At 48.3% G+C, this 26,815-nt stretch overlaps 1 protein-coding gene across 1 annotated transcript in view; it reads right to left on the reverse strand.

Moving 5' to 3' along the window:
- The window catches only part of PRDM12 (PR/SET domain 12), a 74,211-nt gene that overhangs the window by 26,897 nt on the left and 20,499 nt on the right, over positions 1–26,815 (reverse strand). Inside the window, exon 7 of the mRNA XM_078616011.1 lies at positions 25,193–25,347. Within this exon, the coding sequence (XP_078472137.1) occupies positions 25,193–25,347 (155 nt within the window). The remainder of the gene's footprint in view (positions 1–25,192; positions 25,348–26,815) is intronic.

Consider the following 26,815-nt stretch of genomic DNA (forward strand, 5'->3'; position numbering starts at 1 on the left):
GGAGCGGCTCGGGTTTTTTCTAATTTAATTTAAAAAGTAATTTAAAATGTAAAAAATGTAATTTGTCCAAGCCATCGTTGGGTTAAAGGAAATTTATTTTCTTTAATACCATTTTAGTGTTAGTGCGGCATTTTCAATTTATTCCGTTACACGATGGTTTTGGCTCAGATTTTCTATTAGTTTGTTTTTTGGTCGGATTTCTATTTTCTTTTCGCTTTTGTCATTGTTTGTGACCAAAGTCACTCATGAAAATGAGAGTCGTATCTACTACAGTGGTAAAGAGTGGGGGGCCTAGTGGCTATGACAGTGGTAGAGAGTGGGGGGCCAGTGGCTATGACAGTAGTAGAGAGTGGGGGGCCTAGTGGCTACTACAGTGGTAGAGAGTGGGGGGCCTAGTGGCTGTGACAGTGGTAGAGAGTGGGGGGCCTAGTGGCTATGACAGTAGTAGAGAGTGGGGGGCCTAGTGGCTACTACAGTGGTAGAGAGTGGGGGGCCAGTGGCTATGACAGTAGTAGAGAGTGGGGGGCCAGTGGCTATGACAGTAGTAGAGAGTGGGGGGCCTAGTGGCTACTACAGTGGTAGAGAGTGGGGGGCCTAGTGGCTACTACAGTGGTAGAGAGTGGGGGGCATAGTGGCTGTGACAGTGGTAGAGAGTGGGGGGCCTAGTGGCTATGGCAGTAGTAGAGAGTGGGGGGCCTAGTGGCTACTACAGTGGTAGAGAGTGGGGGGCCTAGTGGCTGTGACAGTGGTAGAGAGTGGGGGGCCTAGTGGCTATGACAGTGGTAGAGAGTGGGGGGCCAGTGGCTATGACAGTAGTAGAGAGTGGGGGGCCTAGTGGCTACTACAGTGGTAGAGAGTGGGGGGCCTAGTGGCTGTGACAGTGGTAGAGAGTGGGGGGCCTAGTGGCTATGACAGTGGTAGAGAGTGGGGGGCCTAATGGCTATGACAGTGGTAGAGAGTGGGGGGCCTAGTGGCTATGACAGTGGTAGAGAGTGGGGGGCCTAGTGGCTATGACAGTGGTAGAGAGTGGGGGGCCAGTGGTTATGACAGTAGTATAGAGTGGGGGGCCTAGTGGCTATGACAGTGGTAGAGAGTGGGGGGCCTAGTGGCTATGACAGTAGTAGAGAGTGGGGGGCCAGTGGCTATGACAGTGGTAGAGAGTGGGGGGCCTAGTGGCTACGACAGTGGTAGAGAGTGGGGAGCCTAGTGGCTGTGACAGTGGTAGAGAGTGGGGGGCCTAGTGGCTGTGACAGTAGAGAGTGGGGGGCCTAGTGGCTATGACAGTAGTAGAGAGTGGGGGGCCTAGTGGCTATGACAGTAGTAGAGAGTGGGGGGCCTAGTGGCTATGACAGTGGTAGAGCGTGGGGGGCTAGTGGCGGTGACAGTGGTAGAGAGTGGGGGGCCTAGTGGCTGTGACAGTAGTAGAGAGTGGGGGGCCTAGTGGCTACTACAGTAGTAGAGAGTGGGGGGCCTAGTGGCTATGACAGTAGTAGAGAGAGTGGGGGGCCTAGTGGCTGTGACAGTGGTAGAGAGTGAGGGGCCCTAGTGGCTATGACAGTTGTAGAGAGTGGGGGGCCTAGTGGCTGTGACAGTGGTAGAGAGTGGGGGGCCTAGTGGCTGTGACAGTGGTAGAGAGTGGGGGGCCTAGTGGCTGTGACAGTTGTAGAGAGTGGGGGGCCTAGTGGCTGTGACAGTGGTAGAGAGTGGGGGGCCTAGTGGCTGTGACAGTGGTAGAGAGTGGGGGGCCTAGTGGCTATGACAGTAGTAGAGAGAGTGAGGGGCCCTAGTGGCTATGACAGTGGTAGAGAGTGGGGGGCCCTAGTGGCTGTGACAGTGGTAGAGAGTGGGGGGCCCTAGTGGCTGTGACAGTGGTAGAGAGTGGGGGGCCTAGTGGCTCTGACAGCTGCCACCAATGGGGGAGCAGCGACAATCGGAGTGCGTCTCGTTGGGTCTCGTGAGCTGCTCCCAGCACCACAATTATCGCGGGTCGTGAGGGTTTTTTTTGGTCTTCTTGGTTCTTTCGGTAAAGTCACGTAGAATGGAAATAATAAAATCAAAAAAATAAAACATAATATTTATTATTATTTTATTATTTCCATTCTACGTGACTTTACCGAAAGAACCAAGAAGATGAATCCCTGCAGTCACGAAAGCTTTAAATCGAAATGTATTTTATTAGGTTGTATTTTTATTATTTTATTATTTCCATTCTACGTGACTTTACCGAAAGAACCGAGAAGATGAATCCCTGCAGTCACGAAAGCTTTAAATCGAGTTTTTTTGGGGGTTTTCCCCGTGGGAGCTTGTTCAGCTCCGGGCCATGCGCAGCAGCGGCGTGGTTTTTTTTTAACTTCCACAAGCAAGGCCGAAGGCTCCCATAGTCTGACGACGAAAGCCCGATTAACGCGGGGGGGATGGGGGGCGCTGGGTGGGGCTGGGTGGGGTTGCAGCCCGAGGTTGCCTCAACATTCTGTGTTCCAACCCCCATCACTCTCCCCCCCCAAAAGTGTATAAACACATAGAACCTCGGAGATCGAACGCACCAGAACTCGAACAAATCCGTGTTCGAACGATATTTCCGAACATTTTTTGCCCCGGAAACCGAACTAAATTCGGAGGTCGAACGGGAACTCGCGACTTGAAAGAACCTGTCCGACTGAGACGCGTATGGCCAGCGTGCATGACGCTTGCCCAGACAAAGGGTTTACTGTATGAGAGGCTCCGTTAACACGTAGCTCTCAATCTCAATTTTGGAGCTTTCGTGACTGCAGGAATTATTCTTTGGTTCTTTCGGTTAAGTCACGTATAAAGATAAAATAATAAATTAAATAATAGCATACTACGACGTTTCGATTGCAACACAAGAAATCATCATCAGGTATAAAATAAATAGCAACAAAAATCTAACCAGAAAACTATAGACAGACACACAAGCAGACAGACATCACACAGGCACACAGAGAGAGAACACGTATCGGCAGAAAGAGAGAGGTCGTTTCTGTGACGAGGCCTTAAATATAGAGAGGGGGCGGAGAGAGGGAGGGGGCAGAGAAAAAATTAGCATGTCAATGAGTGGACGACGACGTGGTACGGTAAGCAAGACGACGACGTGGTACGGTACACGCAAGCTTGAAAATTAGAAGACACACTAAAATTAAATAACCTAGCAAAATATCGAAATGTAATGTAATGCAACACGTAGCTCTCACTCAGTGCAGACCCGCAAAACATCGTTCCTTAACTTTTTCAGTAATTTCCTTTATTTTAGTGTTTTTTTGGTGTTTACCCATACACAAGTTTCTTGGTTTTTTTTGTGATTTTATGCATGTAATTACTGTAAACTTCGTGTAAAAATGCTTAATCATGAGAGATGTCTTGTGTTCTGGAACAAAATAATGTCATTTATATTAATTCTTATGGGGAAAATAATTCGGTGTTCGAATGGCCCTCTGGAACGAATTAAGTTCGATCTCCGGGGTACCACTGTACATCGCTTTAACGGCGGTTGAAATGCAATACTGCGGCACAATGACCAATTCGATTGTGCACCTTGGTTGTTTCGCAGCTCCCGATTCAGCGCGGTCGGCTACGTACGGTGCAAAGAAAGTTCAACATGCATTCGCGCAAAGCCAAGGAAATCACCGTGCGCATTGCTTCCAGTTCCGCGCTGAAAATGTGCACTAGTGGTGTTGGTTTTAATGTACATTTGGCTTTGTGCAGTTCGTACGTCGCGTTAAGACAACAACAACAACTGCGATAACCGCGAGGAACCGACAGTCGAGTGTTTGGCATGGGTGGTGGTAAAGGAGTCGAGGGGAGGAATACCATTTAATACTGGTAGGAACCTCCTGGTTACACCAGCCCACAGGGGATTATTGTGTCCGTCCGTCGTGCAGGGAGGGGCTGGGTGGGTGGGGAGAGTGGGGCTGGGTGGGGAGGGTGGGGAGGGGCTGGGTGGGAGGGGTGGGGAGAGGCTGGTCACCCCGTGGTGCCCTTATAAAACTCAACGTTTAACCTACTCACGCTGGCTTGTGCCCGCCCTCACAGTCGGGCATATTTGCGGAATACACCACGCCGCCGTTGACCCTGCAGGCCATTGACCGAGCATCCCAACGTTCCTACCAGCTCCCTCGGCAGGAATGTGTTACAAAGAGGGCCACCACCCCCAACCCCGCCCAATCTATAACAGTCCTGGGGTTCCACCCCATCAATAGGAATCGGGCCCGACTCATAGTTGCTGGCACTTGCGTCGGGTCACAGAGGGAGAACGTTTGAAGACCGAAACAGAAGGAAGATGTCTCACCAACTCTGGCTGTCCGCCTGATGATGCTGGTTGTGGTTGTTGTAATTACCAGCGAAACGTCACGGTACACGAATAGTAAATGTAGTAGTGGGTTTACTCTCCAACACACCGGTGTGCCGAACTAGTAGCGAACTGGCAATGTTTTGATTATTTGACAAACCTTACTAATTGGCTGTGTCGGGTGGTGGCGGGTTTAACGACACATTTATATTTCGATTTAAAGCTTTCGTGACTGCAGGGATTCATCTTCTTGGTTCTTTCGGTAAAGTCACGTAGAATGGAAATAATAAAATAATAAAAATAAAACATAATAAAATAATTCTCACGACGTTTCGGCCACAACGCAAGCAGCGTCTGTCTTATCGACAGACCTGTTCTTCACCTGAGGACGGCTGCTTGCGTTGTGGCCGAAACGTCGTGAGAATTTATTTATTATGTTTTATTTTTATTATTTTATTATTTCCATTCTACGTGACTTTACCGAAAGAACCAAGAAGACACATTTATATTTACATGATATATAACCCCAAAAAAAACCTCTATAGAAAGTTTATCCAACTTCTATCGCCATCTCCTTCAAATCTGGATTTCAGAGCCAAGAATGACAGTACGATCAGTCCTCGATTTGTGAACATAATTATTTCCCGAGACCCATTGGTTGACAAGTCGGGTGTTCGTAAGGGCGCCGTGGTGGCTAGGAGATGTTGACTACTTCACCTGGTATACAGGCGGGTGTAGAATCGATCACGACCCTGACGTCTGCCGTATATTTGGAGTTTGCGTGTCTCTCACTCTCTCTCCGTGGTCGTGCGGATTTTTCTCCAGGTCCTCCGGTTTTTCCCTCCACATTTGGAATCAACATGTTTTTAAATTATATGGCTACTGCTATACATGTCCACTGCATTTGGCTATCATTTGTGGCCAGGTCAACTTCTGAAAACATTAACCCGTAAAAACAAAGTTTTTCACTATAAATCCTTTATATGCGTGGCATCGGTTTTATTTTATTATTCATTTCTGTTTTTCTTGAGTAAGAGTTTCATTTTTATCACATTGGTATTTTAAATTTAATGAATTTTTTTTCCTAAAAAGTGGAAAATTTAGGACATTTTTTTCACGAAAATAAATTGTCACGCACAACGAGTCTGTGTGCAAAATGTCAGCTCGATTGGATCACGGGAAGTGGGTTAAAAAACGACCGAAAGATTTGCACGGTCGTAAGCGCGCAAGCAAGCAAGCAAGTGAACTTAATATAAAGGATTTAAAAAGAGCTTTACAGCCTAGCTCAGTGTGGGCCTTACCTGGTAAAATAAAAAAGCAGTTTAAAGTTTATTTTTTTTTAAGTCTGATGTTGTAAGTCTAGTACTGCACGGGAAGTGAATTCTCAAGTGTAGAGAGTAGAAGGTCTCGGCCTGGTCCCGATGATGACTTCACACAAAAAAAAACACCCATTACGTTCGTAAAATTCCAGCTCTGAGAATATGAAAATCGATTTTCAGTTTGAATTCAAACTTACTTCTTCTGCAGTGAAGCGAGTTTGAAAGTGCCGCAGCCTAACTGTGGATACAAACTGGCATGGGTCTCAGAAATTCACTTTCGCAGCAGCCTGCGAAAGTGAATATTGCAGAGATTATAATCATTATATTCACTTTCACAGGCCCTGCTGCTCTGCGATCGGTTCGAAAATATATCTCTTCATATTCGCACGACGACAAGGGGGGCGGGGGGGGCATTGACAAATTACACATTTTGTTGAAATAACTAACACTAAATAAAATATAGAGCCTATATATTTTTTTCGGGGGAATTGGGACATGTTAGGAAAAGTGGCCACCAGTCCCTCCCAAGACCCTCCCCCCCCCCCGCAATCACGTGACTCCCGTCACAGACGGTGATTTCCTCCGATCCGTCATCGACTCTTGCGGCCGGGGACTCAAGCTCCACGCCGCCGGGGATTTCGGTCGGCGGAGGTGGCGGGGGATAGCGGCTAACACGCAGCAGCTGTGTTAGCCGTTATCCGGCGACTCCATCGCAGCCGGGTTCGATCGCCGATTCCCCGGGAACGCCGTTCCTCGGAAACCGTCCTGGCGCAGAGCCACGCGTCCACACCGTCTCTCGGCTCGTTTTCTCCTCCGGGGAAGTGTTTTTTTTTGTTGTGGGGATTTTTTCGTTTATGGATTCTTGGAAGGTCAAGTCCGAGCGATTCCCCCTCCTGATCAAACGAGACAGTGGTGGAAATTCCACAGTCGTATGGCGGGGGTGGGGTGCGGTAGGCGAGTCTATTCACTGTTGACTTCCCCACAAATTGGTACTATTTTATCGACCCTAGAGGGATGATGGGCCGAGTCAACTCCCCCCACCCCTCCGACCGAGATTTGAACTTGCAACCTTCAGATTGCGAGCAGTTGGCTCAGTTTGACTGCTCGGTTGAGACACTCGTTAGAGGATGGCTGAATTAATATCAGGGTGCCGTGGCGGCGAGATGTTAACTACCTCGCCTGGTATACAGGAGATCGTGAGTTGAATCCCGACCCTGACGCCTGCTGTATATTTGGAGTTTGCGTGTCTCTCTCATCATCATCATCACGGTGGCTAGGAGATGTTAAATACCTCGCCTGGTGTGCAAGGAGGTCGTGGGTTTTGATCACGACCCTGACACCTGCTGTATATTTGGAGTTTGCGTGTCTCTCTCTCTCATCATCATCACGGTGGCTAGGAGATGTTAACTACCTCGCCTGGTATACAGGAGGTCGTGGGTTCGATCCCGACTCTGACGTACATTTGGAGTTTGCGTCTCTCTTTTTCTCTCCCCGAGGTCACGTGGATTTTTCTCAGGGGTCCTCCGGTTTTCCCTCCACATTTACAATCCACGTGCGTTTAGAGTATGTGGCTGCTATAAATTTGCACATGATGATAAGCCACTTTGTTGAGTTTTAATTTGTGATAGCCAGGCTCGCTTCTGAAGAAGAGCTATATAGCTCAGTGGGCCTTAACTGGTACAATGAAAATTTTACGTATGTTTAAACTTTCATTATACTAGGAGGGGAGTTATTTATTGAAAGACGACTTGTCAACTGCGTAACAAGGGAAATACCTCAAGCCGGGCGCTGGCTCGAGATCTTCCCCTTGTTATGAGCGAGCGATCTTTGGCAGCCGCGGCACCCGATCAATTGGCCAACAACAACGCCAACAAAGCGAGATGAAGCATCGGCGACGATGGCAACCCCCACACCCCCGTGACCTTCCTCGAGAGGAAGAGACACGGGCTGGCGCATTCGCACGATCACTCGCCGCCCTGTCGGCTCGTTCCCTCCGCACCTTGCGATGAGCACGTTTGGCTGGCTACGTACGGTGCAAAAGAAGTTCAGCGTAGGTACGTGCGCACGCATCTCGCGCTACGCCACCGCCGTCAGTGAGTTGAGCGCAACCGTCGTGAGACGTGGGGAAAGAGGGGGGCGCGACGTTCACTATCCCCAGCTCTCTCCGTTGCCCTTGATATCAACATCACTCCCCATTGGAACCTCATTTGCCAGTAAAAAATATGATAATTGGTTTTTGACCCTTCTATCTGGCAACAAGACTGACACCTTTTTTTACAAGGAGTCATGTTTGCATAGACCACAATACCTGCAGTTATAGTGCAAACAAAAAACATAACTCTGGTAATGTGCACTGCCCGTGAAGTCATCTGGTCCAACCCATGTGAGACTAGGCTCTAAGGAAAGCTGTCTCGGGTGTGGACCAATCAACTTCAAGGACAGTGCACATTATCAGAGTTATGTTTGTTGTTTGCATTATGACTGCAGGTATTGTGGTCTATGTAAACATGACTCCTTGTAAAAAAAGGTGTCAGTCTTGTTGCCAGATAGAAGGGTTAAAAAACCAATTAACAACATCACTTTTGCGGTGCGTGTCTGTGTGTGTGTGGGGAGCGGTGGTGTAGCGGTGAGCGCGCTGCGCTACGAACCCGGCGACCCTAGTTCGATTTCCGCTCACAGCCTATAACAGTGACGATTATCTTCTTGGTTCTTTCGGTAAAGTCACGTAGAAGGGAAATAATAAAATAATAAAAATAAAACATAATAAAATACAATTCTCACAACGTTTCGGCCACAACGCAAGCAGCCGCCCTCAGGTGAAGAACAGGGCTGTCGGAAAGACAGCGTCTGCATGAACACCACCAAGCTTGTGACGATTATATTTACCGTTCCTGGTCCTCCCCGTGGTCGACTCGGCCTCAAATGAGTACCTGGTGCGGTGTGTAAGCATAGCGACAAAGGCGTCCCCCCGGCGTGGTGCTGGCCACCCAACTGCTCATGTGCCGTGACGGCCTTCGTTAGGTGCTACTGCTCGCTAACAGCCCTTGCCCCAACAGTCTTTTACAGGCTACACGGGGGATCTTTGTCTCTGTGTGCGTGTATCTTCGTCTTAGCGCGCGCACGTGTTTTTTTTCGTAGAGCAAATTCCAGAGCCAAGCAGGACAAATAATTCATACGCGCCCGGTTGGTAACTTTTCACGCACCCTGTTAAATCTACGGAAACTATTACGTACTGGAATGCGGCGATTTTTTTTTGTAAAAAAAAAAATGTTTTTTACTCCAGACACCCTCGCAAACCTTCCCCTCCTCACGCCCCCGCCCCCCCCCCCACGTTCGCCACCGCCCGTCGCGTCCCTGACCATCCCCCCCCCAAAAAAAAAATCCACTTGCGCGTTGCCTAACTTCGATAGTCGGCTCCCCTACCCGCAATGCCTCCTGCTGACATCACCCAAAATTCCACCCCCCCCCCATCGCGGCGCCACGCAGATGCGGAGCCACTTCGGGAGATGAATTCCACGACGGCTTGACAAGCGGCGGCAGTCCCGCGGTGATCCACCAACCCTCGACCCCTCGCTCGCCGCCGCTGCTGCTGATGCCTCCACAGAGCTGGATTACAGACAGCCACGTGCGGCGTAGCCTCGGTGATTTTCTGGCTCGACTCGGCATTGAGACGTTGCTCATTTCCTGTTTACGGCCCCTGACCCAGTGTTAGGAATTCCGCATTCCTACGGCGGGGGGTGAGCCGAGTCGTTGGACAATCACTGTCGACTTTCCCTACAGAGCGGCACCAATTGGTTCTTACGTGGATGAGCTCATCTCATTATGCATCCATCACACTCTTTATTTTAGACCGGAGGAATCCGATGAGCTATTAATCGCTGTTTAACCGATGTCCAGTATTGGGTGGATCAGCACAAGTTGCAAGCGGTCACTGCGTTGCATTCAATTCACCGCAGTTAGCATTATTATCATTATCCGTATTCCATCGTTACGATCAATCATCAGCAGCGGCGGTCATGATCTATCCATGGCTGGATGGAAGCCTCCACCCCACGCCATCACTGGGTCACAACGCCAAGAGAACGAAGCTAACATCTGAGAGCAGCACAGAAAAAGCGGAGTCGCATGACTGGCATTGCACCGGGAGACGGGAAGATCTCAACTACCTCGCCTGGTATACGGGAGAGATCTCCACTACCTCGCCTGGTATACGGGAGAGATCTCCACTACCTCGCCTGGTATACGGGAGAGATCTCAACTACCTCGCCTGGTATACGGGAGAGATCTCCACTACCTCGCCTGGAATGCGGGAGGTCGCGAGTTCGATCCCGATCCCATTTGGGGATTGCGTGGTCTCCCTTTGGCGAGGACCTTGATCCAACCGCAGACACTCGATGGCTGTCGACAAGGGGTGATGGATGCACGAGGCTGCACTTGTGCTCGAGACCCGCTGGAAGGAGCCGCGGTACCGTGAAGTCGCGAACATTACGATCCTTCGCTCATTTCCGTTTTGGCTTCGATTTCTGCTTTGAAAGAACTCTGATTAATGTTCGCCCCATCCGCCACGCACCACCCCCCCCACATCTCTCCCCCCCTGCCACTGCCACCCCCCCCACACCCCTTCTCCTGCATCCACAATGCACCTCACACAGCCACTCCAACCAAACAGCGCTGCCGCAATATGATCCTGACAAAAATATTTGCACAAAATTGCCCTCCAAATGTCATCCCAGTTGTGCTGCAGGCGTGATGTCATGTGCGTCTATTGCGCAGCAGCGCAGCCCCGAGTGTTCGAGAATGGTCCGCGAAAGCGGATACCACAGAGCTACGTCGGAGATCATTTCAAGTGACCGCCGGTCCACATACCGAGTGTAGAAGGCAGCTCTCTCTCTCTCTCGCTCTCTCACCCACCCTGTGACACAGAGTCATGCTCGTTGCATGACATTCAAACCGATATTATCACCATCGGAGCTGTAATCTACCCAACATGAAGTCAATGTGATGGGTTTGTTCTGCATTCATTAGCAAGCGGGCTGAGACCATCAACTCACGGGCAGTGGCTAAAACCTAGATGCCAACCCAGAGCCGCGTCGGTGCTCTGACCTCAAAAGCCACCCCCCGCCACCACCTGGATTGCCTCTTCCTTCATCATCATCGTCGTCAGCATCGTCATCATTGTCATCGTCGTTAACATCGTCGTCGTCATCATCGTCGTCGTCATCATCATCATCGTCGTCGTCGTCATCATCGTCGTCGTCGTCATCATCGTCGTCGTCGTCATCATCGTCGTCGTCGTCATCATCGTCGTCGTCGTCATCATCGTCGTCGTCGTCATCATCATCATCGTCGTCGTCATCATCATCATCATCATCCTCGTCATCATCATTATCGTTCTATTTCTTTGTCACTCTCCGTGTTTATAATCCGTGCGTCACAGCAAGGTGATACACACCTCGGAAATGTTGTCTTCCTCAGACACTGGTACACTCACCAACCAGCAACTGGACATCAAGATGCCATGTCCTGGCTGGCCGGGAGAAGGTGACATAATGTTTTACGATACAATGACATTTCCTAAACGATCAAAATCCGATGCTCCGTGAGTTATCCGTTGTTGAGCCGGATCGCTCAACAACGGATAACTCGCGGCGCAAAGTGCACAGCGCGTCACATCCCCCCACCCCCCTCGGATAAATGGGCGCAAAACTTGGCTCGAGTCTGAAAAATAAATACTATTTTAAAAATCCTTTTTTAAAAAACACGCTTTAATGAAATGTACCGTACGAGTAATGGCAGAATTCCACGACTTCAAGAAATGGCCCCGAAGCTTGCCACAACGTAAGGGGCCGTGGTGATTTACAGCCAACGTCAGTTGAGCGTGGACAATTAGAGCCAAGCCGAAACATAACATATAAAAAATATTGTTTAAAAATATTTAATTTTTAATGATAGAATATAGTATTGTCATCAGTATGACATAAGTATACCAAGTTTGCAGTCGATACCACATTGGGAAGTGGGTTAAAATTGAGTTACAAGATTCGAGGATACGACAACAACAAGGACAACAACAACAACAGACAGCGCGAGTTAAATAAAAGCGTGTAAACATTCCTACCAACAAAAGGGGGCAAACCGACACATTCTCGCTCCAGACGACAAGCCGGGCGAGGTGGCTGCCTGCGCTTGCGGCTGCCGAGGATTGGTAAAGCCACCTGTAGGCCCCGTGCCGCGTACACCTCGTGCCGCGTAGGGACAGCTGCCACCTGGGGGGGGGGGGGGGGTCCCTCTTGGCTAGCAGAGTGAATGAGAAGAGAGGCGATGCGAGGCACTCGAGTTGCCCACCCCCCACCCACCGCGTCCATCTCTCCCTTCCGGACATCCGTGAAATAAAGAGCTTCACAGCTCATCGGATTCTTCCAGTCTGAATAACGATCCTGACGACTCCGATCTTCCGGGTCGCTCCGCTTGCGTCGTTCGCCGTCTCGACGCGCGCCGACGTGTCTCCCCGCGCCGACGTTTCGCAACCGCACGCTGGCGGAGCTTTGCCACTTCGTCGCCGAGGGCGCTATCCCGCCACGAGGAGCGAAACGTCCGGGCAGCCGGGACGACGACGACGACGACGCGCCTCGCGACCGGCAGGCGAAAGCAAACGCAGCGTTATTGATCGCGGACCAAGCCGCTGGGGCCCAGTTTAATTCCACAGAGCCACGTGGGGGGGCGGGGGGGGGGGGCGAGTGTGGAGCGGTGGTTCAGCGGTTAGCGCTGCGAACCCGGCAGCGGTGCCAACCCTAAACTAACTATTTTTTATTTTACCAGGTAAGGCCCACTGAGCTATATAGTTCTTGTTCATAGCGACCTGGCCACAGATGATAGCTCTACAAAGTGGCTTATCACGTGGAGATGTATAGCAGACAAATACTCTAAACGCAGGTTGATTATGAATGTGGAGGGAAAAACCGGAAGACCCGGAGAAAAATCAACACGATCACAGACAGAAAGAGACACGCAAACTCCAAATATGCAGCAGGCGGTCAGGGTTGCGATCGAACTCACGACCTCCTGTATACCAGGCGAGGTAGTAAACATCTAACCACCATGATGATGATGATAGAGAGACACACAAACTCCAAATATGCAGCAGGTGTCAGGGTTGCGATCGATCTCACGACCTCCTACATACCAGGCGAGGTAGTTAGCATCTCCTAACCACCATGATGATGAATGAGAGAGAGAGACACACAAACTCAAAATATGCAGCAGGCGTCAGGGTCGGGATCAGACCCACGACCTCCTGTATACCAGGCGAGGTAGTAAACATCTCATAGCCACCGTGATGATGATGAGAGAGAGAGACACACAAACTCCAAATATGCAGCAGGCGTCAGGGTCGGGATCGAACCCACGACCTCCTGCATACCAGGCGAGGTAGTTAACATCTCATAGCCACTGTGATGCCCTAACCCCCCCTCCACCCCCCTCCACCAGGCCACCAAGCAACTTCTCGAATCTCGCCGCCCCAGAATGTGATGAATTTGGGTCGTCGCCCATCCCTTCCCGTGGACATCTGGGCCCCACTTTTCAGTGAAGGCCAGTTAGCCGAGACAGCCAGGCACAGTGTGAGCACAGCAGTAGAGAATCACACGGACCTACCAGCCCTCTCTGTCATAATTAACGTTCATTGGCGATGAGCGTGCAAGTGAAGTGTAACACTGGTCAAAAAAAAAAATTCTGGCCTGGACTTTTGTAGCTGTTTTGAACAAACTGCAGTGACCGGTATGGTGAAAATGCTTTCAATCCAGCAGTGGATTGTGCGTACTAATGTTGAACTTCTTTTGCACCGTACATAGCCAACCGCAGTGGAAGAACAACGAAACTAAACACGCACGAAAACTGTTCTAAAAAAATTAGTTTTCACTGGAGATTACACTGGTCAACAAAACATAACAAAAATTCTGGCCTGGACTTTTGCAGCTGTTTTAGACTAATTTCAGGGTGCTGATTCCAAATCTGATCTCAGATTTGCTCTATCACATCTCATTTTATGCTATCGGCATACCCCATTTTCATTGATTTTACCCGAAATTAACTCTGTCACTTATGATTGCAAGTTGTTGCGAGTCAGTGACTGCTTTAGTGTTAAAATATGGTGCTGTATTTTTAGGATAGTGTGTTTATAATATCATTTTATGCAAATATCCACATCAATTTAATATTTTTCTCCTGCAGTTTTTATTGAAAATGCAATATTTGATATCTCAAAAACCTGATGTGATAGACAAAAAACGGATGCCAGATTTTGAATCAGCACCCCAAAATTACCTTCAAACCGTTGGAAAACCTTATGCCAGAAAAAGTGTGTTGACCAGTGTAATTAGAGACTCGATTCTGGAGTCTATTGAGGAATTGGCCCCGAGTTTTCACGGTTATTTTAACGTGGCCCCCTATATCTAAACCTATAACTGCGCCTAGCTCGAACCGTTACGCTGACCCTATATCCCTTTAACTTGAACGTAGTCCTAACTCCAAACATAACCCTTCATCGTCCCTGAGAGTGGCGCGCCGTAGCCTCTCAAGCTCTCATTCGAACTGGAAAATCACTTTGGCTGTGCGACGTTGAACTTTTAAAAATCGCTGACCCCTCACGCATTAGGCCCTGGCACAACGCCGATCCATCCCGAACCGCCGGGCGGTGTTTGCGAGCGACGGATCGACGCGTGATTGCGTGCGTGCGTGAGTGCACGTGCGAGCGCGTGCGTGCGTTACAAATCGACAAAGCGAAGTGGTGGCCAAAGAATCATCCCGAACTCTCGCTTCATCATTTCACGTCGTCCCCCTCCTCCTCGTCGTCGTCGCCGCCGCCACCGCCGTTGCCGTACCACTTGCTGTTGCCACTTTGCCAAAAAAACCTCCACCCGCCGTCTAAATGTGGACACGCGGCAACTGCGCCTGAAAATAGAAATCCACGGCAGCCCCCGGGCCAGACCGAGCATCTGTCGTGGGGCTACAGGGGAATGTACGCGTTGCTGGACGGAGGGGAGGGGGGGGTTGGTTGTCTTGATTGGCACCACACAATTGAGCGGGTCCAACTGGGTGACTCTAGGAGGGGGGTCCATAATGGCCACGTCAAAGACACTGAGTAGGCACCACTACGATCATTTACACCATTGGAACCTCATTTGCCAGTAAAAAATATGATAATTGGTTTTTTTATTCTTCTATTTGGCAATAAAACTGACACCTTTTTTTTTACAAGGAGTCAGTGCGCCTTTTGGCGTCTAAGGAAAGCTGTCTCGGGTGTGGACCAATCAACTTCAAGGACAGTGCATATTATCAGAGTTATGTTTTTTGTTTACATTATGGCTGCAGGTATTGTGGTCTATGCAAACATGACTCCTTTTTAAAAAAAGGTGTCAGTTTTGTTGCCAGAGAGAAGGGTAAAAAAAACAATTACCACTACGATCTACATTTCTTTTTAACATATTGCGTTTTGCTGGGCACAGGCCTCACAAAAAAGCCAAGCAGCCAGTAACAAACAGGACTTTTCAAGACTATAATAAATAAATATAATAGATGACTTGAATGAGCAAAAGGTTCTAAGGGTTTTGGAAACGAGACGAGGGAATTCCAAAGTGGGAAGATGCAGAACGAAAAGCGGCGTGAACTGCGGTGTGGTGAGTGGGCGAGTGTGAATGGGTGAGTGTGAATGGGTGAGTGGGTCGGCGAGTGTGAATGGGTGCGAGAGTGACTGGACGAATGAGTGGGTGAGCGAAGGGGTCGGTGAGTGGGTGAGCGAGTGGGTCGGTGAATTTGAATGGGTGAGGGGGTCAGTGAGTGTGAATGGGTGAGAAAGTGACTGAGCGAGTGGGTCGGTGAGTGGTTGAATCAGGGGGCGAGTGGGTCAGTGAGTGGTTGAGCGAGTGGGCGAGTGGGTCGGTGAGTGTGAATGGGTGAGTGCGTTGTTGTGACTGGTTGACCACACTGTGGATGAGATGGAACGGCCACTCTGGCAGATCTAGCCTCCACCATGGGTGGGTAATAGTCGCCCATAAAACATGACCCAGGCTCAACCACGCTTAGCTTCTGAAATATGACAATGGCCCTGAATGTACGTTGAACTTCTTTCGTACCGTACGTAGCCAACTGTGCCAATCGGAGGTCGATTACACTGGTCAACAAAAAATACACTTTTTTTCTGGCCTGGACTTTTGCAGCTGTTTTAGACTAATTTCAGGGTGCTGATTCCAAATCTGATCTCAGATTTGCTCTATCACATCATTTTTATGCTATCGGCATACCCCATTTTCATTGATTTTACTCGAAATTAACTCTGTCACTTATGATTGCAAGTTGTTGCGAGTCAGTGACTGCTTTAGTGTTAAAATATGGTGCTGTATTTTTAGGATAGTGTGTTTATAATATCATTTTATGTAGATATCCACATTTATTTAATATTTTTCTTCTGCAGTTTTTATTGAAAATGCAATATTTGATATCTCAAAAACTTGATGTGATAGTCAAAAACTGATGCCAGATTTGGAATCAGCACCCCAAAATTACCTTCAAACCGTTGGAATACCTTATGCCAGAAAAAGTGTGTTGACCAGTGTTATCAGGGTTCTTGAATAATTTTCAGAGGGGTAGATGGAGGGTCACTTTCATCGGTATGTGAGGGCCGCTACACATTTGAAACCATTGGGGGTTTGACAGCAACACGGTGATGATGATGATGACCATGGGGTTTTCACTGTTCGTGTATTGTCGGTGAGGTAGGGAGCCCCCGCATGTCAAGGGCCGCCAGTGGCCCTGCGCGTCTTGCAATGAAGAACGCCGTCTTACATCAACAACAACAACAGCCGCCATTCGCCACTAAGTAGCGGCGAGGTCAACATAGCGCTTGTGCCAGGCTACGTGCACTCTTATATCACCACCGCCACCATCAAGCACCGTGACCTTGTTTTTTGTCATTGCGAAGTGAGAACTCAGGGTGTGTTTTCAAAGTGGCCAACCCGAGCTGATATTTTGCAACTCCAAGCGTGTCCACCAGAGGTCAGAGTCGTACAAGCGGAGAAAAAAATACCCCCACTAATAGAACAAAAACCCACAACACTTCCGCCACATAACAGTGTGGCATTCACATGAAGACTATTACTGTAGTAGACGACGTTTCGGGCAATGACCCTTTTTTATAGTCAAAAGGGGGAAATAAAAAAAGGGTTGCCAGTGGCCATGGAGGAAAATAAAAGTGTTAAATATATTACAGATAAAATCAGCAATGATTATTGTTAAAAAGGGGGTGCCGTGGGGAGAGGGGATGCCGAGGGGGGGGGTGCGGTGATGTGGCCCAGCGGTAGCGACTTTGCCGCTTGTCGCAGAGGATCGCGGTTCAAACCCAAGGGCCGCCCTGATTAATACTGCGTATGTTGAATAACCGTTAATGATATCTGAGCACCCCCTACGTCTGGTTTTCTAGTGGACGCTCAAGATCGCGTGACGTCACTCACAAGAGCAGGCCCCTGCGTGTGCCGGCGTCAGGGTTCCAAATGTTGGCAAATTAGAAAAAAAAACTAACAAAAATGACACTGGGATACTACTCATTGCACGCTTATTACACACAAAGGAGGCTTGCCACGAATGAACCACACACAAGTAGCACACTTCGCTGATCTCATCTTCTTGGTTCTTTCGGTAAAGTCACGTAGAATGGAAATAATAAAACAATAAAAAATAAAACATAATAAAATAAGACAGAATCTTCTCGACAGACCTGTTCTTCACCTGACGACGGCTGCTTGCGAAACGTCGTGATAATTATTTTATTATGTTTTATTTTTTTTTATTCTACGTGACTTTACCGAAAGAACCAAGCAGATGAATCCCTGCTGTCACGAAAGCTTTAAATCGGAATTTCGCTGACAGCCATCGAACAAAGACGGTCAACAGCATCGCGCGACGCTTTCTAGACGCGCCTCTGCGGCCGTCTGGAACGTTCTTCCTTCCGATATTAGGAAGCCACTGGAGCTACGCATTTTAAAAAATCGAAATTTAAAACTAATTTCTTTAGAATTGCATTTTTGGGTTTAGTTTGTTGTGCTTCCCCCGCACCTCCGATTAGCACGGCAATTACTTCAACATACATACACACTGCCCATAGACTAACACTGCCCATAGACTAACACTGCCCATAGACTAACGCTGCCCATAGACTAACGCTGCCCATAGACTCAACGCTGCCCATAGACTAACACTGCCCATAGACTCAACACTGCCCATAGACTCAACACTGCCCATAGACTCAACACTGCCCATAGACTAACACTGCCCATAGACTAACACTGCCCATAGACTAACACTGCCCATAGACTAACACTGCCCATAGACTCAACACTGCCCATAGACTCAACGCTGCCCATAGACTCAACGCTGCCCATAGACTCAACACTGCCCATAGACTCAACACTGCCCATAGACTCAACACTGCCCATAGACTCAACACTGCCCATAGACTCAACACTGCCCATAGACTCAACACTGCCCATAGACTAACACTGCCTATAGACTCAACACTGCCCATAGACTCAACACTGCCCATAGACTAACACTGCCCATAGACTAACACTGCCCATAGGCTAACACTGCCCATAGACTCAACACTGCCCATAGACTCAACGCTGCCCATAGACTAACACTGCCCATAGACTCAACGCTGCCCATAGACTAACACTGCCCATAGACTAACACTGCCCATAGACTCAACGCTGCCCATAGACTAACACTGCCCATAGACTCAACACTGCCCATAGACTAACACTGCCCATAGACAAACACTGCCCATAGACTAACACTGCCCATAGACTAACACTGCCCATAGACTCAAAACTGCACCTCCGAGTAGCACGGTTGGCTAAGTACGGTGCCAAAGACACCTTAAGCAACACTTTCATCGATGCATTAATGCAAAGCCACACTGAAATGTTCACGAGTTAAAATTTTACAAACGTGTATTGCCACCTTGTGGCCACAAACTATGCATAACATATATACTGTACAGTAAATAACACCCACACACTCGTCATTAACAATGTGTGGCGTTAAAATGTGCACATGTAATCATCGGGAGACGTTCCAGGCTCACGGCCTTTTCTTCATGGCATATATAAATATCACTTCGGGCCATTGCCCGGAACATCGCATATTTGAGTTGAACTGTGCTTGTGTATCACTGCCAACAGCGGGTAGCAGCAGCAGTAACAGCATCACTAAACAGAGTCACGTGAGCAAGAGATCGATATAGAGACTGTGCGAGGACGTTGTAATTGCCCGCGAAACGTTGCACATGGACTCTGCTTACGAACATTCGACTCACGAACTTTCAGAGATACGAACAAACCTGTCCGTATGTCCAGTTGCCTCTTTGGACAGAGAGTCGTAAGTTCAATCGCCGCGCAATAGATGGCGGTGGTGGCATCTACAGAACATGAAGAACCAGTGGCATCTGCATCTACAGAACATGAAGAACCAGTGGCATCTACATCTACAGAACATGAAGAACCAGTGGCATCTACAGAACATGAAGAACCAGTGGCATCTGCATCTACAGAACATGAAGAACCAGTGGCATCTACATCTACAGAACATGAAGAACCAGTGGCATCTACAGAACATGAAGAACCAGTGGCATCTACAGAACATGAAGAACCAGTGGCATCTACAGAACAGGAAGAACCAGTGGCATCTACATCTACAGAACGTGAAGAACCAGTGGCATCTACATCTACAGAACATAAAGAACCAGTGCCATCTACATCTACAGAACATGAAGAACCAGTGGCATCTACATCTACAGAACACGAAGAACCAGTGGCACCTTCATCTACAGAACGTGAAGAACCAGTGGAATCTACATCTACAGAACATAAAGAACCAGTGGCATCTGCATCTACAGAACATGAAGAACCAGTGGCATCTACATCTACAGGAGATTATACAACTTTTAAAGCCATTCCCTCGTGTTTAGTGTGCGTGCCGTACAACATGTTTAGAATCGATAGAGTAATGTTTGGACTTACGAACAAATCGACTTCCGAACGAACCTCTGGAACCTAACTCGTTCGTAAGTAGAGGAGTCCCTGTACTCGAATTGTAAATGTTGCGAGTTGTACTCTCTTAACACACAACCGGTGTGCTGAACTAGTAACGAATTGGCACTTTTGTTTACGTGACAACCCTTACTAATTTGGCTGTGTCCGGCGGTAGCGGATTTAAATACATATTTACGCGATATAACCCCAAAAAAACCCTCTATTATGGAAAATATTGATCGCGAAAACCTACTGCGTGTTAAACTCAGGTTATTGGAGTTCAATGAAAACCAACAAAAAGATTCAAGATCCGCAATGCCACCTGTTGAATGCGAGCCGGTGGGTCCTCAATAGATAAGGTCACGAAACAGTGCTCGTATGATAAATAATTATTATGATTATAGGTGTGTACCCTTCTCTGGCAATAAACACAGGAGGATGCTGAGATGTTCAGACACAAAATAGAAACCTTTTACAAGCAATCAAGGACTGCAATTCACCACACTCAGTACTTGCGGTGAGAGCATGCAAACAAAACATGCTCTCAGAGTATAGACTTTGAAACCGATTAGTCTACACCACAGTCCGCATTCGGTTCCGGAGCCGCAGGATGTAGACCCCTACCTACGAAAAACTCTATACATCCATGGTAAACTGGACTTCCATGGTAAACTGGACTTCCATGGCAAACTGGACTTCTATGGTTTTCCCCTCCAATTTTAGAACCAACGTGCTTTTGGAGTATTTGGCTAGTATACATTTCCACGTGATAAAACAACTTCTTTCAGCTATCATTTGCGGCTATGAGGCTTCTGAAAAAAAAGAGCTACGCAACTCATTTGGCCCTGAGCTGGTAAAATAAAAATCAAATACATTGTTGAGTTTAGCTTTAGCTTGGAGATGACTTTGGCCCGTGTGTTGCAAGAAGATTACAGGCGGATAGAGTTACATAGAGAGAACCCATGAATGAGAGAGAGCGAGAGAGAGATGGCGAAGGCTTCGTGAGGCCTTCATCCAACGGTGGACAGATAATGACCGATGATGATGATATTCTTAGTTTTTTTCGGTAAAGTCACGTAGGTAAAAAATTAAAATTAATAAAAGTAAAATAAAAATAAAATAAAAATCACGACGTTTCGGATGATAATGATGCATTGAGTTCGCACACACACACATCCCAACTCACATCTTATCTCCAGCGCCGTTTAACTTGTGCAGAGGAGCGAGCGACGAGCCCGGAATCCAACCGCGTGGCCCAAACCCGTCCGGCTTGTCAGGTCGAACGAGCAGGGCCAGGTGTGGTCCCCGAGTGAATTAATATTTGAAATGATCCACAAAATTGTCTTCCCAGCGATTACAATGGCCAGGGCATGATTTATTCTAGAATGTCTCGCCGATTGTAACAATACCAGCCGCGCGTTGGACAGAGCAATTTAAAAGACGCGACGCTTGTAATGTGCTTCGGAGAGAGACCGATATTCGCGTTATTTGGAGTATGAGGTTGTTATCCACCTATCCGCCCGCCCACCCAACCACACAGGCCAAAGTTGTGCCCAACAACGAAACTACTCCGGCAGCTCGAGCCGGGCTATGATAGCTCGGATAAGTAGATTATCGAGTAGCACGATTCATCGATTCCTACCGGCTGGACGTGTCAGTCGATGAATTTTTTTTTTTTGAATCGCATCGTCATTTTTGATGTCCGTGTTTCCGAAACCGCACGTTATCACCACCGTCACCACCATCATCATCAGCAGCAGCCATGCGCAATCCACTGCTGGAGATGAAGGCTGCCACCTCTCACAGCCATGCGATTCCACACTCCACCTAGCCACACCAATATGAAGTACTGCAACCCCGCGATATTTCACGGGAACCGATTCCGCGTTGACTCTCCAACGAGGTCCATGAGGTCGCCGATCTTTCTCAGCACTCCGGGGGTTCAAATCTCCTCTCTGTTCCTGCAGGGCTGGTCGGGCTTTTTGCCAGTGCAGCTGTGGAACGCGCGACCTAAGCAGAGGGGGCCGACACTGACTTACTCACACATCATACACTGACTCACTCATCATACGCTTACTCACTCACACATCATACGCTGACTCACACTACCACTGACTCACACTACCACTGACTCACACTACCACTGACTCACACTACCACTGACTCACACTACCACTGACTCACTCACACATCATACACTGATTCACTCACACATCATACACTGACTCATTTACACACATCATACACTGATTCACTCACACATCATACACTGACTCACTCATCACACGCTGACTCACTCACACATCACACGCTGATTCACTCACACATCATACACTCACTCACACTACCACTGACTCACTCACACATCATACACTGACTCACTCATCATACGCTGACTCACTCACACATCATACACTCACTCACACTGCCACTGACTCACTCACACATCATACACTGATTCACTCACACATCATACGCTGACTCACTCATCATACACTGACTCACTCACACATCATACACTGATTCACTCACACATCATACACTCACTCACACATCATACACTGACTCACACATCATACACTGACTCACACATCATACACTCACTCACACATCATACACTGACTCACTCATCATACACTGACTCACTCACACATCATACACTGACTCACACACTCACTCACACTACCACTGACTCACTCACACTACCACTGACTCACTCACACATCATACACTGATTCACTCACACATCATACGCTGACTCACACATCATACACTGACTCACTCACACATCATACACTGATTCACTCACACATCATACACTCACTCACACATCATACACTGACTCACACATCATACACTGACTCACACATCATACACTCACTCACACATCATACACTGACTCACTCATCATACACTGACTCACTCACACATCATACACTGACTCACACACTCACTCACACTACCACTGACTCATTCACACATCATACACTGATTCACTCACACATCATACGCTGACTCACTCATCATACACTGACTCACTCACACATCATACACTGATTCACTCACACATCATACACTCACTCACACATCATACACTGACTCACACATCATACACTGACTCACACATCATACACTCACTCACACATCATACACTGACTCACTCATCATACACTGACTCACTCACACATCATACACTGATTCACTCACACATCATACACTCACTCACACATCATACACTGACTCACACATCATACACTGACTCACACATCATACACTCACTCACACATCATACACTGACTCACTCATCATACACTGACTCACTCACACATCATACACTGATTCACTCACACATCATACACTCACTCACACATCATACACTGACTCACACATCATACACTGACTCACACATCATACACTCACTCACACATCATACACTGACTCACTCATCATACACTGACTCACTCACACATCATACACTGACTCACACACTCACTCACACTACCACTGACTCACTCACACTACCACTGACTCACTCACACATCATACACTCACTCACACATCATACACTGACTCACTCATCATACACTGACTCACTCACACATCATACACTGACTCACACACTCACTCACACTACCACTGACTCACTCACACTACCACTGACTCACTCACACATCATACACTCACTCACACATCATACGCTGACTCACTCATCATACACTGACTCACTCACACATCATACACTGATTCACTCACACATCATACACTCACTCACACATCATACACTGACTCACACATCATACACTCACTCACACATCATACACTCACTCACACATCATACACTGACTCACTCATCATACACTGACTCACTCACACATCATACACTGGGAGTGTCATGCTGCTAGCTATGACTGCAAGTTTGGTCGTTCGTGCAATGTATATCGTTTATTGTTACATTTGAATAACACTCCCTATGATTACTGTTGTTACAGTGTTTTTATAGCTTTATTTTGGTGATTCGAAAACACATGGTTAATCTAAATTGTCTTTTGTTTTGTTTTGTTAACTTGCACCACATTGGAATTTTTGCACACAGCGTTTTAATAAAAAAATTTTGGAATATTTGCTGGTTTATTCCAGGATGCTTCTGTTACGCGTCGTCACTTTAAGAAGATGTTCTGTGTTCATATTTTATTTGTTTGCGGTTGCACCCGACTTAAGAGCCGCATGGCTCACAGGGCTAAACCTAATACATGGAACTTGAAAAACTTGAAATCGGACGAGATCCAGAGTCGCCAGATATGTTGAAGTCTGTCTTGAAAACTCGCCTCTTCAAACTGCTTGCCTCTCTGGCTGACAAGCCCGTTATGATTAGTATTGCTACTACTGCAGTATTATTGGTCATCGTCCATCCAGCATCCTTTGATGATAATTGAAAATGTTTGTAAACTCTCTGAAAAAAATATTTGCATGTTGAACTTCTTTTGCACCGTACGCAGCCAACCATGCCGATCGGCAGGACAAAGAACTAATCCAAACAAAGACCGCAAGTTTTATTACAATGTTTTTTTATTGCAAAATACCGTGTTTATATAAATACATATACATATAAATGTACAGGGAATATTTATCTTATCTCCTCTCTCTCTCTCCGAAAGCTCTAACGCGTACCTATGGAGCCAGAGCGATGGAGACAGAGAGAGGTTGTTTACGTGTTGAGGTATACAGGTGATGGTAATAATTGTAACAGGAATAATCATCAGCATCATCATCATCATCGTCGTCGTTATTATTTACACCGTGTACTGTATATGTGTTAGCACAAGTATCCCACACAGACTGCAGGCAATGGTGTCTCCAGCACTCCAGTTAGCCCCCCAGACTCATCACCAGTCCCCGTCTCTGCAAGTTTCACCGATCCCTCTCGCTTTCAAATGCGAGTTAAGTAGTTTCATGATGCACGCCGCACTTGCCTGATGATTGCTACACACGTCTCGCCGTGGGGGCGGGGCTGGGCAGCACCAATTTTGAATTGCGATATTTTGAATTAGTGCTGCACATGTCTGATTATTGTTAAACACGTCCCACGTCCCACGAAGAACGCTGACTCAAAGGTTGAGAGGATATCGATTTGAATAGGCGTTACGTCACTATGGGACACACACGTACACACATGCACACACACACACACGCGTTCTCCATCAATTTGAATCAGCTCTCTGCCCGTGGGACGAGTTTAACAAGCATCGGGCGCGTGTAGCGTGTAACAACTCAATTTACATCTGTACGGAGACCTTTTTTAAAAATAAAAAAGCCGTGGTAAGCGGATCATACTACGGCCGCGAAAAACTGGAGTTTGAGAAACCTTGGAGGAGAGGGGCGGGGGTGTGCTACAGATCACGATTAATTAATTCGCAGCAACAATTAAAAATAAAATTATATTGATAAACCGCCGTGGCCACAACACGGGCAAGATTTTGGCCGTGCGAAACGAAGCCGCGGGGTCGATTGCAGAGCCCGCGGGGCCCACGGGGCCCACGTGTTCCACAAGCGATGACCGCGTTGACACGGCGAGCGACACGACACCCGCTCCCGATCGAGCGCGTTTCTTCCCCGATGAACGTCGCCTCGAGCGCGCCTCGCCTCGCTTCGCGCGGACAGCGACGTTGTCTTCGACGCAGGCAGAGCCGGCGAAACGAGTGCGGCAACGAACAGACACGGCGTGACCCCCCCCCCCCCCCGCATTCTCCGGATCACGGAGACGCACCGGACAGGAAGACCGCAACGAAAGACGCTTGCCCCGGCTGGAGATAAAAAGTTGCACAAATCTGGTCGGATTATAAGACGCACCACCCCTCCACCCCCCCCAAACTTTTGCTTCACAACACACGGGGCGGAGGAGGTGTGGGGGAAAAAGTGGCGTCCTCTCGAATCTGGAGAATCGGGTCGTGGTAGCGTTCTATCGAGGCGTGTCGTCTCGCGGGTTGACGGATCACGGGAAGATCACAACCGCGTGCTGCGAAAGTCCAGACTCGCTGGGCTGTGGGAGTTGGTGCGAGCAGGTGGCAGTAGAGAAAGTGGGTTCCTGGCCCATCCCGTGCACGCGACTGTTGTGGCAGGAGCAACTCCGCAATTCCCCCTCGCCCGCCCGCCCTCCTTCCGTCCCTGAACCTGCCGTCGCAACTGAACACGCGGAAAATAAAAAAAAATCGACCGACGACGTTCGCTCGCTCGCTCGACAATATATATATATTTTTAACAAAACGAGAAAAAAATAATTTTGCAACAATTTTTCCAACGGACGGCAGAACGTGTCTTGAACGCGAGCCTTGGGACTCGGTGACATTCGGTGATGCGTAAAGGATCATTAACAGCCATTCCAACACACACACACAGACGTAGCGTTGCTATCGATGACATATATCACTTTCCAGGAGCGATCTCGGGATTCTGTAAGGATTCTGGGTTTTGTATTCGCACGCCAGAGCCATACGTACACCTCCACCACAACCTCCACCACCTCCACCACCTCCACCACAACCTCCACCACCTCCACCACCACCTCCACCACCCTCCACCAACTTCCACAACCTCCACCACCTCCACCACCTCCACCAACTTCCACAACCTCCACCACCTCCACAACCTCCACCAACCTCCACCTCAACGATTCCAATGCCCTGCCGTAGTTGTCGCCTAGGGGACCCCCCCCCCCCCGATGGCAGCTGTCCCTGTGCGTCTCGAGGTGAACGGCAGCAACCTGCCTGCAGCTGGGGCATTAGCCCGTCTGTAAGGCTGGGATGGCACGAAGCCTCCACAGCTGCAGTATATGTACCATCATCATCAGCAGTAGCGTCATCATCATCAGCCATGATCAATCAACTGCTGGATGAAAGCCTCCCCAAGCCAGGAAACAGTGGTCACCAGTCGAAATGCATGGATGGACTGCGTCTCGTCACGGTAATGTGGAATGTCCACCACTGGTTCAGTGTCCGATCGGGACATCCTCCTATCTCAAAACCCAGCTCAGCGCTACCAAACAGTGGACGGACCTGGGCTCTACGACAGATTCATGCTGACTAGAACCCATCACGTGGTTTGGATGGGACTCTTGC

This window comes from Lampetra planeri, chromosome 49 (assembly GCF_965212315.1).
Source record: "Lampetra planeri chromosome 49, kcLamPlan1.2.h2, whole genome shotgun sequence".
In the NCBI taxonomy this organism is placed as follows: domain Eukaryota; kingdom Metazoa; phylum Chordata; class Hyperoartia; order Petromyzontiformes; family Petromyzontidae; genus Lampetra; species Lampetra planeri.